At 39.1% G+C, this 16,947-nt stretch overlaps 1 protein-coding gene across 1 annotated transcript; it reads right to left on the bottom strand.

Moving 5' to 3' along the window:
- Positions 1-7,467: 7,467 nt before the first annotated feature.
- On the bottom strand, positions 7,468-15,293 carry LOC111564946 (C2 calcium-dependent domain-containing protein 4C). Its single transcript, XM_023264836.3, has 2 exons — positions 15,092-15,293; positions 7,468-14,227 (listed from the first exon to the last, which is right to left on the bottom strand). Exon 2 carries the CDS (start codon positions 14,177-14,179, stop codon positions 12,908-12,910), a length of 1,272 nt encoding a protein of 423 aa, XP_023120604.1. The 5' UTR covers positions 14,180-14,227; positions 15,092-15,293; the 3' UTR covers positions 7,468-12,907.
- Positions 15,294-16,947: the final 1,654 nt, after the last annotated feature.

Below are 16,947 nucleotides of genomic sequence, written 5' to 3'. Positions count from 1 at the left end.
CGGACATTTTCTCTGAACCACTAAACTGATGAACGTATAAATGCAACATCATAAGACACACATGAGTTAAAAACAAAGACTTTGGTTGAATTCAAAGATCTCTGTCAGATAATCAGGGAAAGAGAAAGGTAAAAGCAATAAAAAGTCCTGGTGTCACACACTCATTCACATCTGTACCAGCTGCTGTTTGGTTTTTTTAGGACTAAAACAGTGAAATGAACAATCTTTGCAGTATTTTGTGCTGAAAAACGTAAATACACAATTTGACGACATGGGATATTAACATGAATTTGCTGAAAAGTGGAACCATATGGGACCTTTAATGTCTATATGCTAGCTGTCGTTAGCCGCAAGGGCTACATTGTTTAACGCTGCTTTGTAGTCCTAAATATCAGACATGTTTTATATTATTAGGAAGCACTTGAGGAAGTTTACACAGCATCTGTAAACCTTTCTTATTGAAAGAATCAGGGCTGGACATTGGTTCAGACTATCCTCCTCCTCTGATTGTCAGGAGATGTGAAATAAAATGAGCTGGTACCCACTGCTGCTGTATTTGTCAAGCTTTGACATTTAATGTCACACACATAAAAATATTTAGGTTTTTGGAATTAAACAAAAGCAGAAATTCAACTGGAAAACATGTACTTTGTCTCTGGATCACATTCAGCTGATTCTTCCTTCCAGCTGTCACAAAATGAGAACCCTGTATTTAGCATGTTGTATGGTTACATACAGCATATAATTGGGGGCTAAATTTACAGATCTCCTACAAAAGCACTCTCACCCTGATTTCCATGTGAAATACTCGATTTTAAAGGAACAGCAGTGGGTAGTGCTTGGGAGTTCTTGTATGTAACACAGCATTTAAATACTCAAACAAACCAAAAACAGTGTGAGATTTGCATCTAAACGTTGTTATAAAAGGCTTTTTTAAAAGTATGTTAGTAGAAAGTGATGCAAATATATATCAGACCATTTTGAAAGTTCACTGCAAGAAAAGCACAGGTGTCTAAAAGCACATTAGTGATGCTTCTGTTGTATTAAGTTTCCCCTGTGGACGTGCTGCTCCTTCGATTTGTGCTAAGCCTCCGGAGCTCCACAGCTCCACAGCTCCACTGACCTGACGTGTCTAGTTACGGTTGCTAAGCTGTAATTCCACAATCAATGTTTAGTAGAGGCCACTGAAGAAGACGGACTGGCCACATACCTCTGAACACACAGCTAATCAAGACAACCCAGTGCTGCACTACAGACACACCACATATTATAGTTATTATTTAGAGGTTAAGCAGGTTTAATGACGGTAAAGGTGGTGGGCGATGTAAAGACAGTTCACAGTTGACAACCTGCCAGCTGTGTGCTGTCATGTCTAAAAGGAACAACATCTGCTGAGATGCAGGCCAAGCAAGGTGAGCTTTAACCCTCGTGTCGTCCTGCAGGTCAACATTGACCCGGTTTAAAGTTTGAAAATGTGGAAAAAATATATATTTTCACAGTGAAACTTCTGATGTCCACATTTTCAACATTTTTGGGAAATCTTTGAACATTTTTTTTTGTTGGAAAAGAAGAAATGCTAAAAATGTTTCTTAAGAACATTCACAAAAAATCAACCACAATCCAACAAATTTCCCTGGATTTTGGTTGATTTTTTCCTGAATGTTCTTAAAGAAAATATTAGAACTTTTACTGATATATATGTAATCACTTTAGATATTTTTAAGATTTTTTTGGAAGATTTTTATTCATTTTTTGAAAATATTTGCAATTTTTATTTTTTTTTTAGTTTTTATTTCTTGCCAAATTTGGGGATTTAAAAAGAATGTTAAGGGAAACTTTAAAGAAATTTTTAGATTTTTTTTTCCATAAGATTTTGCAAATATTTATAAATTTGGGGAATTTTTTTGCAGAATTTTTGGATTTTTTTCAGATGAAGGAACAATATTTTTTGCTGCCCATAAATGAGGACAACAGGAGGGTTAAAGATTTCATCCATCAGAAATGACACAGCGACTGAGCAGCCTTGGTGGAGTACTGCTCTCTAAGTGCTTTTCTTGTTACTCCTGTGATTGCTTCAAACATTTGCATTTTTGTGGACAGTGATATAAGGCTTTATCGTATACAGTTATGCCCAAAAATGGGAGTTGCATCCCAAGTTTCCAGGTGAGGTTGAGAACTTTTTGAAGTACCCTTGTAGATTAATTTTGGTTTTATTTCAGTAAATAAGGTGCATGGAGAAACAGTACAAAGCCACATTTTGCTGCTTCTGCCACCTGATGTTTTATGGACGGACGTATAGTCTTGGAGAAACGGCAGCCAGCTCCAAGCTTTTCCTTTCCTAACAGTGATATCAGGTTTACAATTATTCCCAAGAATGGGAGGTTATGCCCCTTGTTTCAGGGTGAGGTTGAGAACTTCTTCAAGTAGCCTTGTATCCTTCATTATAGCATGCTGGAAAAGTTGTTATACCCTGATTTTGGTTGACACCCTGAATGACAAACACAAGACAGACTGAAGAACTGAAGAAGGATCTCTTGAAGATTAGTCATGGAAAATGAGAAAGATGGGATTTTTCCTTTTGTTGCAAAAAAAAAAAAGAAATGTAATTACTTCACATTGCACTCCCTGCACTTGCACATCATGAAACAACATAGGTCTGTTCAGTCTTTGAGGCAGAGAACAGCATATATTAATATTGTTAGTTACACCTGTATCACAGTGCAACAGGTCTATTTACCTGCTCACAAACAGCTCGTATACAGCAGAGCATTCTTTTGCAACAAAACACCACTGATTTATGTAGACAGTTGCAGTACCACTTAAAGTACTCTGGATTATAAATGCACACACTGAGACCACTTTGAGCATTTAATTAGATATTTGACTAAATGTGTGTGTGAGGGTTCATACAGAAGGAAAAAAAACACAGTGTACTACAATTATACCGGGAAGGGATTTCAGCAGCAGCACTCAACCCCCCCACCCTCATCTCATTCCTTCATTCAGAGAGCACTCTCCTCTGCAGTTGCCATAGTAATCCCAAAGCCAATAACAGCCCTAAACCTTTCCTCCCTCAAGTCAAGGAGGCCGGGGATGAAAATCGGCCCAATCAGATTTGCCCCCGACAGTATAGGCTTTCACTGCTGCCACCAATGTGACACCCAGAACCCTGCACCCAGAACCCTCCATTGTATTCCTGCCATCCGTTACTCAGAGGAAGACAGTATTAGAAATCAATTTACAAGCTGAGAGAGACGAGAGACAGTGGCAGATGAAGGATATTGGAAAACACTTCCTCTCCTGTCACAGTGAGCAGGTGTGTACAGTAGCAGCAGCTCATGTGCAGCTGGCAGAGGAAATCTAAGTATTTCTTCAAGTGGGTGATGAATTAGAGAGCGAGGAGAGACGATGAAGGTTTCTGGGCTGGTTTGGTGGCACTCTGAATAATGAACAGTGGAAATCAAAGTTGCTTGAGGTAACTCAGTAGATGAAAGAGGAGGTGGATGAAAAGGTGCTTCTGGTTCTCCATCAGTGGGTGTGTTTCTGTGAGTTTGTCCAGAAGAAACTCAACAAGTGAATGAATTCATCGGTTTCTGTCTCACAGGATCAGATTTGACTTCATAAAGCATGCTGCCAACACTCTAACCTGTTGCATTTCTTGCTTTTTAAAAGCTGCAACCTGCAATTTTAAAGCAGTAATAGTTCCTTTTTTGCAGTTACACTAATTAGTTATGCAGTCTCAAATCATTAGGGATCTTTTGCTCAACCATTTCTGACTTACTTGAAACCTTTTAATCATAAACTATGGATATTTAAAATGGTATCTGAAATTTTACATTGATATATTGACTATACTCATTGATATGAATTCAATAAGTATAACGGGTAAGGTGACGCTGCTTCTCTGACCTTTAAAGGGGGTCTGAAAATGAAAAATATGCCCCATATATTAAAAAGAAAAAAAAAGCAATCTTAGTTTTATTTGGGGAACCATTTTTAAACTCCAGAACTCTACTTGGATAAGACTATCTACCATTATTTACATTTTTGTGGTACAACTTGTCATACCTGCTCAATCAGTTCTTAAAGTTCAAGAAAAATAACTTAATTTTTATTTAAGTTTCCTTCTGTATTATTGTGACATGTGGTTCAAACGATAATCACAAGTTGACTTTTGCATTATCAGTGTTTTGTCACAGCCACAGCTTAAGGCAGTGGGTTGTGGTAGTGCTTCCTGCTCCCTCTCTCTCTCTCTCTCTCTCTCTCTCTCTCTCTCTCCCAGGTGTGTTCATGGTGTTAATTTAATATTTTGTATGTTGAATTATTACAATTTGCATTCTGTACTTAATATTAATTGTTTTTTTTATGCTTTGCATAACATGGGTTTTAGTCTGGGGATTTCTGTTCAGGATTAGTTGGCGTTTAAGCTGGGTTAGTGCTTGTATTTTTGTTATTCTCCTACCTTGGTAATGCCATACGTGGGTTAACCGTAGTTTTTCTCATACTTGTGTAGTTTTCCTCCGTACCACTAGATGGTTTCTGGTTTTCTTGGTTTAATTAGTTTCTGAGTTAAAGTTCTATTTCCGGTTCCTGTATGTCCTTCTCGTTGTAAATGAAGCATTGTTAAAATGTCTTTTGACTGCAGTCTCATTTCCTGCTCCTGAGCCTTTTTGTACCTTCCATAACATGTTTTTGTTAATGTGAGCTCAAAGATGGAACTTTTCCTGCCAAGTTCACTTTTTTTCCTTATTTAAACTAACCCATAATTAGAGCCTATTTGAGCTACTTGTCCCATATTGCAAACCCTGAATAAACAACATGATGATGACAAATAACAGTGACAATTCCAGGCTTCTTTTTTTAATAGTTCCTGAGGTATTGTCGTCCAAACGGCATCAAATATCCACGAGCAGGGGAAAAAAATGCTGAAAATGAATTGACGGGCAATTTTTAAACAATTTGTCTCTTGGAAAGCATTTGATATGTGAGCTAAAATTTGACAAATGTCCATATTTGTTAAGCTTTTGGGTGAATCAAAGACGGTCAAGCAGAAGTTGTTGTATAAAAATGTGATTTGAGATGAACCAGCCCCTGCATTAATAAGAACATAATACTTCAAAAGCGCTTTCAATACACTCAAAGATGCTTTACAAAATAGACAGAATTAAAGTAGCCAGTGCATTTAACTAAGGGTAGGAATAGTTATTTACTTTTCCAGTTTCATGGAAACCTCACCATAAGTTGCTATTTACAGCTAGCCAGTAGGAAGAAGGTTTTGTGTCCACTGTCATCTTAGAAATATGCTGTCATTCTTTTTCTTTGACAGTGAAAGACATGTTGGATAAATTTCTTCTCTCCACATTGTAATAGAATAAATCTACCAAAAACCCTAAAAAGTCATTATTTGTAAGTCATGACAGCATTTCCACAACCGTAATCTCTTGACTTTTCCTTTACAGCCAGCATGATAATGTTTGCATGTATCCACAACAGTAAAACTAAAAACCTTAAAATTGCTCCTTAAATGAATGAACGTAAAGACGGCAGAATTTTTCACGGAGCCGATCACTACTGTGAGTTTTATGTGGGTTTATCACAACAGGCGACCACTTTCACTTGCCCATCTTCTATCAATATAAAAATATCGATCAGTGTAGTTTTTTTTAAAAAGAGAAATAAGCATGCAGAGTAATAGAAATGTGATTCCTGCTGTGTTTGACAGTTCTGGTCTGTTCCTGCCTCCCGCATACTTTATTTTTACATTGAGCTCCAAGACCGACTCCTCCCTTAAAATCCATGACTTCCTCCTAGAACTAATGGAGACGATGCAGTGTTTTTACCCTTCCAGGTTTAGACAGCATGGAGGAGCTGACTAGTTTAATATTCTGTATATGTGGATGCTGTTACTGCTAATTCAGGGAAGAGGAGAGACATGAGCGGAGGAGGAGGAAGCCGGGAGGCTCTGCTGGATATGGGATTTGAGGTGGGAGGACGTCATTGACAGGACTTGGGGTTTGTTCGAGGGAACAGAAGTGTCATATTACTGAGGTGAGGGAAGGAGGGAATATTAGGTGGTGAAGATGCCCTGATGACTGAAAATACTGAGAACTTAAGTCAGAGGGAAGCCTGGAGGCTCGTGGATATTTTTATCACCTCAGTCATCACTCAGGATCCGCAGATGAAATGTGTGTCCGGTTATCCCAATGGAAAACCACAAACTATGGAGGCTGGTCTAGAATTAAGGGTTTCACACCATAAACAAAGAAGGTTTTTATTGATCAGGACCCTCCACTCATTCCACACCAGGTAATTCTACTGCCATTCATCCATTTTTACAACTTTTTAAGGGTTGGGTCATTGTGGCAGCAGCTGGTTCTTCCAGACACCTCTCTTCCCAGCAACGTTTTGTAGCTTCTCCTGGTGGATCTCAAGGGGTTCTTGAGTCAGATGAGATATGTAATCCCTCTAGTCTGCTCTGGATCTATGCTGGTTTCTTTTCCCAATTGCACAGAAATCCTCCAAAGGAAGTTGCCTAAGGTCAGATGTTGAACCACCTCAGCTGGCTCTTTAGTTGAAAAGGAGCAGCGACTCACCTCACAGCTCCTGTCTGTCACTCTAAAGGTACTCATCCACTGAATCCATTATTTCTATTCATTGTCTATGTTTCTATGTTGTCTATTTTCAGGAACATTTTTCTATTAGCTGTTCTCATAGTAAGAGTCAAAGTTTCCACATGAGCTGCCATGTTGGTATACTTTGAAATCCAGGAGCATTTGAGTGAAGCGTTTGAAGGAGGGTAAAGTTTGCATTGGATTCCACACCCACCAATCATTTGTCGTGATGCTGGAAAGCTGTAAAATCATAAGCATCCAATGTTGGGAAGCAGCACAACCTCTTACATCTAAGAACACCTCTGTAAATACATACCATAAGACTGAGACCAGCTACAAGACAGAGGAAACACAATTTTATTCTTTCAGGCACTACCCAGAACTCATGACTATTGCTAAGAGTTGGAACAAACACAGAGTGGTAAATTGTGAGTTTCGCCTTCTGGATGAGCTCATACCTAACTCCAACAGTCTGGTAAAACGCCCACATTATTTCTGACGCTGCACCAATCCATCTGTCCATCTTCGGTCCAACTTCCTGTCACTTGTCAACAGGACGTTGAGATACCTAAACTCCCATAGTTTTAGCGGGATCAGACTTGGAGGTTCTGACTCTTGCGGCCTTGCAAAACCAAAAAAACCCCCAGGTTCCTAAACCGGACACGGTCTTCACCTCGGCTGCACCTTGATCTTCTCCACGAATAGCAAGACTGGACACAAGAGGCAACCCTGTCCAACACTGGAAACATCTTTGACTTTGCGCCAAGATTCTAAAATCTCTCATTTTTGCATTACTTTGTTTTTAACTGGCATATATATCATCTGAAGACATCATCAATAACAACAAAACCAGGGATTTCATTGAAGTTCGCCTTTAATTAAAGTTTGTCACACAGATTTACACAGTAACCAATGGTTGTAGCATCACAGTATAAAAGTGTCTACCTGCACAGTTCAGAAAACACAACAAGAACAGCAACTGCACTTCCACTGTTCATCTACATCTGGAGAGAAATCAAAGAATTCAGTGTCAAGTAATGGACCGGCACTTTTCAGCTTCATTTTTCAGAGTGAACCTGTCAAGACAGGAAGACTTGAGAAACATCAGCATATGTACAATATAATTTAAAAAACAGGTCTTAACAAATAGAAAGTGACTAAAGTAAATGTCAATAAAACACAACATCCAACAGACTGCTTCTCTCACACATGAAGATATCGATGTTCTTCTCACTTCAAACGCTATCAGTCAGGCCTCTCTGCTCTGGATCTAATTAAACAGCGATTGAGTGCAGAAATATACGGATTGATTTCCACCACAGCAGCTGCCTGGATAATGGGAAAGTTAATTCTGGTAAGTTAATTCTGGTAATTGGTCTATAGATCAAATAAAGGTTAACATTCAAATCAAACACACTGTGTATATTCACAGTTCTCAGAGTTCGAATCTTGGTCACTTTTATTGTATCAAACACTAACAACAGGTAGAAAAAACGTGTCTAACAGTTACGTTATGATACCAAAACACCATTTAAAAGAAGGGTTGACATTTTTGCACGTAACTCCTGTTAATGTCAAACTAATCCATTAAAACTGAACCTCGGTCATCATTTAAAAATGGTGCTTCTGTACAAACTCCATCGTGAAATGTCGACTATACAGAGGATCAACCTTTTGCTTTATTTTTTTAGGTCACAACATGCTATTTTTTGGCAACATCAGGCATTTCAGTTCAATATTACCTTTCAGATTTGACTCTGTCTGACAGTTTTGAGACTATTAGCCATCTAGCAAGGTGACTGTATTTTTGCAGCTGCTTTTAGACTTGTTTTTGTCTTTTCTGATCATTTTAAACAAACAGCAAGGGGCAAAAGACAGGAGACTTTCAACTGTTAGCAACTGGGCTTATGAGGAATCATCACCCCTAGTTTCCAATAGAATCTAGATCATAGAAAGGCAATAACAAATAATCATTCCATGAAAAACCCCAGAGTCTGCTGATTTATATTTATTAATGTAACTTTAGTAAATTTAATCAAGGCATGCAAATTTTACCTCAATGCTATGAACACTGTCAGAGCTTTTCCAACATTTTGAGCCTTATAACTTCATAAGTACAGCAGTACTGTTTCAACACATAAAATATCTTTACATCCACTACAGGTGTCCTAATGTGAAAACTAAATCTGGTTTCTTGTTTCCTTTTTTTATATCACCAATTTATATTATTGAATATATGTCATAGTTTGAACAGTAAAACTGCAGCAGTTTAATGTCGATGTCATAGAAACAATCATTGGTACCCTGGAGGTGTTTTCTAATAGTTCACCAGAGAAAACTTTAAAAAGTGCATTTCCAGTCAACTTTCAGGGCTCATATCAGCATTTGTGATAAATGTTTGGTCAGAGCAAGTTATAATCTATGAAAGGTGTCATGGTTGTCTACATTCTGATACCAGGATTGCCCTCTAGACATTATTCCTTACAAGCCTAATACAGGCGTATTTTAACCCACCTTTATGAACTCTGAGGGCCTATAAAAATATTCATAGATTGAAGGTAAAGTTTAGCATGGTTTCATTAAATATACTAAAGTTAGTCTTACATAAAAATCTGCTGATTCTGAAGAGTTCAGATGGGAACTTTTTTTCAGATTTGGTTGCTTTCATGAGGAAGACCCCAAAATTATTAAACTGATTCAACAAATCCTTTTGTTACTGCAGTAGAGTGATGCAACCATTTACTCGTAATGAAACCGTTCAGCGAGATTTGACCTTATTAAATATCTCTCTGTGGGTTTTGGTGAGCTTGTTAAAAAGAAAAAAATTCAAGAAACATTTAAAAACTTTCAGCTACAAGAGATTTTTACTGATAAAGTTCTGTCTAGGCTCATTTTTACACCTGTGAAGAGGCCACGGTCCGACTGAGGACAGCATTATCTGTGTTGCTTTTCGTTTTTAACCTGCACTTGAATTGCAAAACAAACAGTTATAAAATCAGGACGCAATCAAACAGTCTTCACAACACATCTCCCAGAGAAACTTCTGCAGCAAATCCTCACCTAGAATCACAAACTGCACAAAAGAACCCACTTAAATTTAGTTACTGACACCACTGAAGTACTTTGACCATGCAAGAAGAAACGACTCAGTAACAATTCAGGAAGTTTGAATAAAATCTACAACGAGCAGGCACTGTCAGAAACAAACCAAGCATCAGTGTCACTGTGTGTGAAGTATACAGAGCACATCAACAGCGCTGCTACAAGTGAGCTACAAACACCAGGTGAGAGTTAAATCCTTTGGCACAGCGTGTAAGAAAACCTCAGTAATTTGCATCGCTCTGATCTCTCCGACTTCTTTTCTGTCTGAAGTCGATCTCCCGTCTGAAGCACTTGAGGCTGTAATTCCTCCTAATTCCTCAGGACGGCGGAGGAGAGAGACAAAGAACATAATGTTGTTTTCCTCGACATCCTTGGTTAAACATAATCGTCTGTCATCAGCACGTCTCACTCGCTGGTGCATAATTGGCTGACAAATGTAGAAACTACTACATGTGCTTTTATGTACAGTCATTTCAAACCACTCAGATGCATTTTCTTTTCTTTTACAAAATACTACATAGAAAATTAACAACCCTGGACAAAATCATGCCAATCAGAACATACATTCTGTGTCTCACACACACAGTAAGGCTTTAGGGTTTCATAAAACTTTGAGCATGTCATGCAAACACCAGTGACATGTTCAGGTCATGCAACTGGTTCCCACTATGACACCAGTCAGCTCTAATCTCCTCTTATAGACATTTAACACATTTACATGCAAGCAGTACTTTGCTAGCAGAGTCATTGCATCTCAGATCATCTCTGCTCAACCGTCTCTCATTTGCCTGAGCTTTTCAGAGCATAAAATGTGGCTATATATCCTTAATATATCAGCTATTTTGAGAATTATTTTGAAATTCCAGAACTTTCTGTCCTTACTGCTCTATCAGGTAACTTTTTAGGTAATTTTTGTGACCAAGAATTTTGTATTAACAAATATTGTACAAGTTTTTTTGACATGCAGCTAAGTATGGTTCAGAAAATATCACTGGTTGACTTCTGCTTTATTAATTTTTTGGTTAATATACGCTCAAAGATGGGGTTTTTTGTGATGGCTTCAATATTACTTTTCATTTTTCAGCTCAACCATAATGACAGATTTTTTTGAGCTACTTGTCCAATCTTGCAGATTCTAAATGAATGACATGATAACAGAGAAAATTTCAAGCTTTTAACTGTAATAGTTCCTGAAATATTGTTGCTAAAACAGACTCAAATTTCAATGCACAAAACACATGCTAATTTTGGGTTGATGGGCAATTTTGAAAAGAAAAAATCTCGGAAAGTACTTGAAATGTCTAAAAGTCTACATTTTCAGAGATATCATTTTAAATATTCATAGTTTATAATTTGAAACAAAAGTTTAAAGCAAATTTTAGATGGTCGAGCAGAAGGTGTCTGATGATTTTTAGATGAAATAACCCCAATACAGAGTAAGGCAAGAGCCTGGTTGCATAAATTGACAGTTAAATTGAATTATCATCGAAATAAAAGGGATTTTTAACAACCTTATTTCTTGTCCTGTTGCTAACAAAAATAAACCAAAAAGAAGTTAAAGCAGCAGTTGGGGCACAATGTTTTGTGTACAGCTCACTTCTTTAAAAAAGATACACTTCAGCCAAAAAAAAGAGAGACATTTGTACATTTTAAAACTGATCTAAATCTAGATCTGTGCAGATTATGGTTAAGTAACAAATGTTTTTGTAGTGATACAGGGTGGAAAGGAATTTTAAATGTCACAGGACCACCTGTAATGCATTGTTGCTGTTGGGAATCTGCACAAAAACCAGTCTGACGAGATTTAATCACGTCAGCAGGCTGCAGCCAGAGCGTCCACGATGCTCCTCGAAGACATTTCATCCATCAAAATTAACGTGTGTGTCAAATGATTGAATGTATGACTGTTCTCATCTATACTGCCCACATTTTATAACCTTGCTGCTCCACGTTCATTAACTCTGGGCCGGGTTTCATACCATTACAGACATAACCGGCGGCTATTAAAGATATTAAAAATCCCAAATGTACCTCGCACTGCATAAAATCTCATCAAGTCATTTCTGGTTATAACTGAGTTCTAGAAACTAGTTTTGTGTGAAGAAATCTGCACGTGCACTATGAATATTTGTTTGCAGGGATGTTTAAAGATCATCCTAGAAATATAAATGTTGCACTGCAAACAATACAGATAAAAAAAACTTGAAAAAAGCTGATTTGCACTAGAAATGTTTCTTACTATACACACGTTTGTGGCAGAAAAGTGAAATTTAAAGCTACCCTGTGGACGTTTTGACCACTAGTAGTGCTACTGAGCAATGTTTTATGATGTTTTGTTTATAATAAGTGTCCAAATTCACATTTTGCTGGTGATTTCATTCAACAAACATAATAAGAAGCATCAATAAAGATGTTCGGGGATTAACAGAGTGGATTTTGGTGACTGAGAGAACTCCACAGGGCAGCTTTAAGCACAAAATCAAAGGCAAGAAACTTATTTTGTAGTATGTATGTGCTCTCATGGTGGCTGCAGCCTTGATTAATCATATTCTATTTGTATTTCTGATGTGCATCCTAATGTGGCTGCTCCGTTTGTCCCTCGCTATCCCTCTGCAGGAGGCGGAACGTGGCGACTTGGATCAAAGGGTCATTTGCACATCAGGACACAGAGCCACTTCAAAGCTGATTCACAAAAGCATCTCTGAGCCCGACACGGTGCAGACGATGCAGAATCATCACCGCCGCTGCAGATTTCTGTCGCAGTACGATAATAAAACGGCGGCACGTGGCAGTGCAGACGAGGACTCAGAAACAGGCCGATGCACAGGTGTCGTCCCACCTTTGAACCAGACCCGGCTTTCATCTGTCAAATTCATCTGTTGCTGCAGAGCCCAGCTTGGTTTAATGAGCTTTCATTATTGGGAGACAGAACCAGGCGAACGTTGACCACCGTAAATCCTTCATCTGTCTGTCAGGAGATGCTTTTTTTTCAGATCCAAGATTAAAACTCTTCCTTCTATGAATTGGTTTAACTTCTTGGAAACACTTAATTTTCTCTCCCTTTATCTTCATATTCACTTATTTTGGTGACTGGAATAAAGAACAGATTGTATAGAAACCAGTGCAAACATGTAATTTAAGTTTCAGTCTGAATCCTCCATTTTTGCCTCCTCTGATCTCCAGCTCCTCCGGTTTTAAAGCCCCGACAGCAGCTTGGTCAGAGGCACTTCTCGCTCCCCCAGCAGAGTGTCCCTCTTCAGGCTGGTGCCTTTGTTCACCACCTTGAACTTCACCGAGAGCTTCTTCACCTGAGTCGAGCTGATCGAGTCGAAGAAGAAGTCCTCGTTGAAGACGGGGTTGCGGCTGTTCTTGATGATGTTGCTCCGTTGCTTCTGCAGCTTTCCGGGGTTCAGGTAGACGGACACGCAGCAGTTGATGCTCTTGATGTCGAAGTGTTTGTCGTACAGACTTTCCGCTGCCAGAACACGGATGAGGAGGCGGGAAGTGCCGGAGTCGTAGTTGACGCTGATCCGAACCGTCCCTCCCTTGTGCAGGTTGATGGTATGCTCCCGATGGAGACCGTGGTCGGACGCTCCGGCGCCGCCGTGAAGGGACGGGACGTGGAGCCGCCGCTGAACGTTGGGGCTCGGTTCGGCCGAGCTGCACTCGTCGGTGGAGAGGGAACTGTGGCGGGCGAACGTCCGCTTGGCTTTCACCACTTTGGCTTGAGTCTCGTGGGTGAAGATCTTGAGCAGGGATGCAGATCGAGACAGCAGAGGAGAGCTGAAGGGAGACGACTCGGCTGACGAGCAGGTGTCGCTTTCTCCACCGCTGAAGTATCGATACGGGTTCATGTGGGAGGTGTTGAAGTCGGCCGGGTTCAGGTGGTTTCCGCCGTCGCTGCTTTTGCCTCCGGTCTTCCTCTGAGCGTTCGGAGAAGTGATGGGGCTGGTGTGTTCACAGTGGAACAGCGACTCTTTGCGGCGAGTGTGGGGGCTTTCCTTCAACGTTGCAAAGCCGTAAGACGTCTGGGTCTTGGGGACGTACGGCAGGGACATGGCCGTCTGCGACTGGGGGTCTGCGTTGGTGTCTCCAGCCACAACATCATCAGCACTCTCTATCTGTATGATGTGGCGGTTTGCAGCTCTCAGCAAGTTCTTAGTGTCTCCTGCAAGCTTGGCCACAAGCCTCGGGCTTCTGGGGCTTCTGGGGCTTCTGGGGCTGCTGATCTTCTTGCCGCTGCCGATGGTTTGCTCGGAGGTGGACGGCTGCAGCCCCTGTTTGGGCTTCACGTTGGGGATCTCAGGTTCCGGGGGGCAGCTGACCAGCTTCGGAGGGATGAAAAAGTCTGGGATCTTGTCTGGAGTGAGGACATTGCTGTAGGCGACACCTTTCTTGTCCCCGTTGTCTCCTTGTCGCAGCACACTGGTCTCCACCGACCCACGGATCTTATCCAGAACCCACATGGTCCCACCAGACAGTGGGGGGCGTGGAGGAGGTGCAGTCAGGTGTGTCTGCAATTAATAACACACATGGGTGGGGAGGAGGGTGAATGATCAGAGAGTCGCTCCACAGGGAGAGGATAAAAATAACCCGAGTGCTGTAGTGCTGGAGCGCAGCCTGTCATTAAACCACAAGCATTTACAGGATTAAGACTGAGTAAAACGGAAACAGCACATTTCTAGGAAGCTGAATCTGACCTTAACTTTTAGAGATATTGACTGAAGAGCAAAATCTCTCAGTGGATCGAAGCACTTCAGCTTCAAAAAGGATTTTTTTAAAGAACTCCGGTTTATTTTAACACATCTCAAAAGGCAACAAAGAGAATCTTGGAAACAAATCAACCAGAATTCAACTATACTGAACTTTTATGTCAAGTTAAACAGAACGGCTAGTTTTTTAACAGCTGGGGATAGATTAACAACAAATAATGTCTAGTTCTTTTTTGTTATTCAGTTCTTAATATGAACATATCTTCATGTTCAGCTCTTATCTTGAATTTAAAGTCAACATTTTTAATTTTTACCATATTTATGAGCTACATCTTCCAAAAAAAGAACAGCTTATGTGCATTTTATCAGATTTTATTATAGCTTTTCACGGTAAAACATACAGAAAAACATTTTAACTGACTTTTAGTTTTTCTAAGGTTGTTTCTAACGTTAATTCATATTTTATTATCTTTCTGTTTGCTAAGGAAATGTGAACTGAATTTTAAGCGTAAAAGTTGAATCCAGTTCAACAGGTGCCTGAATGTTTCCTCCTGTTGCGCACAAGTCCGTTTCCAAAACGTCTATAATTCAACTGGAGCTGAAATCTGGGAACAGCACACTGCTCCTGTGTGTGTAGAAATTCATCAGTAATGATAAAATACTTACATGTGTACAGAAAAAGACGCTGTGGTCCCGTTGCGCTCCTCCACATTCACCTCCTCGCTGCGCTCTGCGTCCTCAGACCGTCTCCGCTCCGGAGCTCCAGTCGTGCGTTTTATAGACGCCACGGAGCCGCCGCGGACCAATAAGATCAAACTGTTCGTGTTTCCCAGCAGAACCAGTTAGAAACACACCGGTTTGCATCTGAGAAGAATCTTCCAGGTCGGTTTGTCGTGATGCAGCAATTATTTACGGTGAATGTTGCTTGAAAATGGTTGTTTAATGGGAACATTTCAGCTGATTTAAACGTGCTAGAATCAAGTTAAGTCGAGTTATCGTTATTTATACAATCCAAACATCACATTTAAAGAACAGCTGTTGCACCAAAGTGATTTCCAAAAGAACAAGAACAAGACTGGAGTTTCTACTTCCGGTTCACATATGAAGGTTAAGATCAAACAGCGTTATTTAAGGTGTAGATCAGGCTGATTCATTTACATATTGAGGATTAAAACTCAACAGTTATTTTATGAAGTACTACTTTACCTGCTTAGAATAACAACACATAATAAAGCCAAGACCCTACAGTGTTATAAATTATGTAAATCAATATGAATAATTTATAGCTGAAGATTTGAACCTGAAAAAAAAAAAGAAAAAGAAAATCCAACAAATCCAAAGAATCCCTGGATCAAATGTGTGCAAGTCTGTATTATTTATCTTTTCTTTGTTATGCTTCATATTGTTTTTCATTTTTATTCTATTTATTATCATCATTATTGTTGTTTTTAGGAATGTATTTTATTTTAAAATTACACTATGAAAAAAATTAAAATTCATCATAATAAATGGTGAAAATCCAGCAGCAAGAGTGCCAGGAAAAAAAGGTGGAATACTGTAATGTCAAAAACTGCAGAAGAAATGGTGAAAATAACAAACAGCTGTTAAATATAAATATCTTGGACTGATTTAAACACAGTAAAGCTTCTATTTTAGACTTGCATATGATGACAGAACAAATTACTATTTGGAAAAAAAAATGTAGATGTGGACATGTGTGCAAATACTGTTATTGTCTTTTAAAAACTATTCTGTGATTTTACTTGATGTCATCTGTAATTTAACAAAATAAGTAAAATATAAGAAAACAGTTTAAAAAATGAATTTTTCAGTCCCAAACATGCATAATTTTTCTTTAAAATAACTGCAGATATCTGTAAAATAGTGATATTTTATGCTGATTTCAAGACAGTAAAAAGAGTGAAATTTTCTAGCAAAATGATAAAAGAGAATCAATTAGCATTTGTAAAATAAAAAAAAAGATTTTTGATATGCACATTTGGGTCTCTTTTTTGTTTTGTTTTTACCATCAACATGCAAACTGATACATTTTTATCTGAGATATTATTACTATTATTAGATATTTTCTGTTTTGTGATTAACAAAACTGGAAAAATCGCTAAAACAGCAATAAATTGTTTAAATAAAATCACAGTAAAAACCTGTTTTTGCAGTGTAGTTTTCCACCCCATTGCATCTTTATCTTTCTCTGTCAACACTCGTTCATCATTCAGGCCGGTCAGGTTTGTGTTTCTGCAGCACTGAGCTTTTGTGTGCATGTAAATCATTTTATTTCTCTATGAGACCAGGAAAAGCACAAGCAGCTGAGCAGACAAAGCAGCGTGGAGCCGCTGCACCTGTGTGGTCCGGTTCACTTCATAGCAGCCTTTTTTTTGGTTTTGTTTTTTTATTATCTGTCCTCTTGTTCTGTCCGTGTGTCTTCGGGTTTAAACCGACTGATTGGTTTCCCTGGAAATTTTGCTATGGCAACAAATACATTTGTCTAAAATAGGACGGGCCCC

Source organism: Amphiprion ocellaris, chromosome 2 (genome assembly GCF_022539595.1).
Source record: "Amphiprion ocellaris isolate individual 3 ecotype Okinawa chromosome 2, ASM2253959v1, whole genome shotgun sequence".
In the NCBI taxonomy this organism is placed as follows: Eukaryota; Metazoa; Chordata; class Actinopteri; family Pomacentridae; genus Amphiprion; species Amphiprion ocellaris.
Note: the sequence above shows the minus strand (reverse complement) of the source record. Positions and strands in the feature narration are given on the sequence as shown.

Excerpts from the sequence above, each read along its gene's own strand:
- LOC111564946 (XM_023264836.3), bottom strand. The coding sequence starts at position 14,179 with ATGTGGGTTCTGGATAAGATCCGTGGGTCGGTGGAGACCAGTGTGCTG.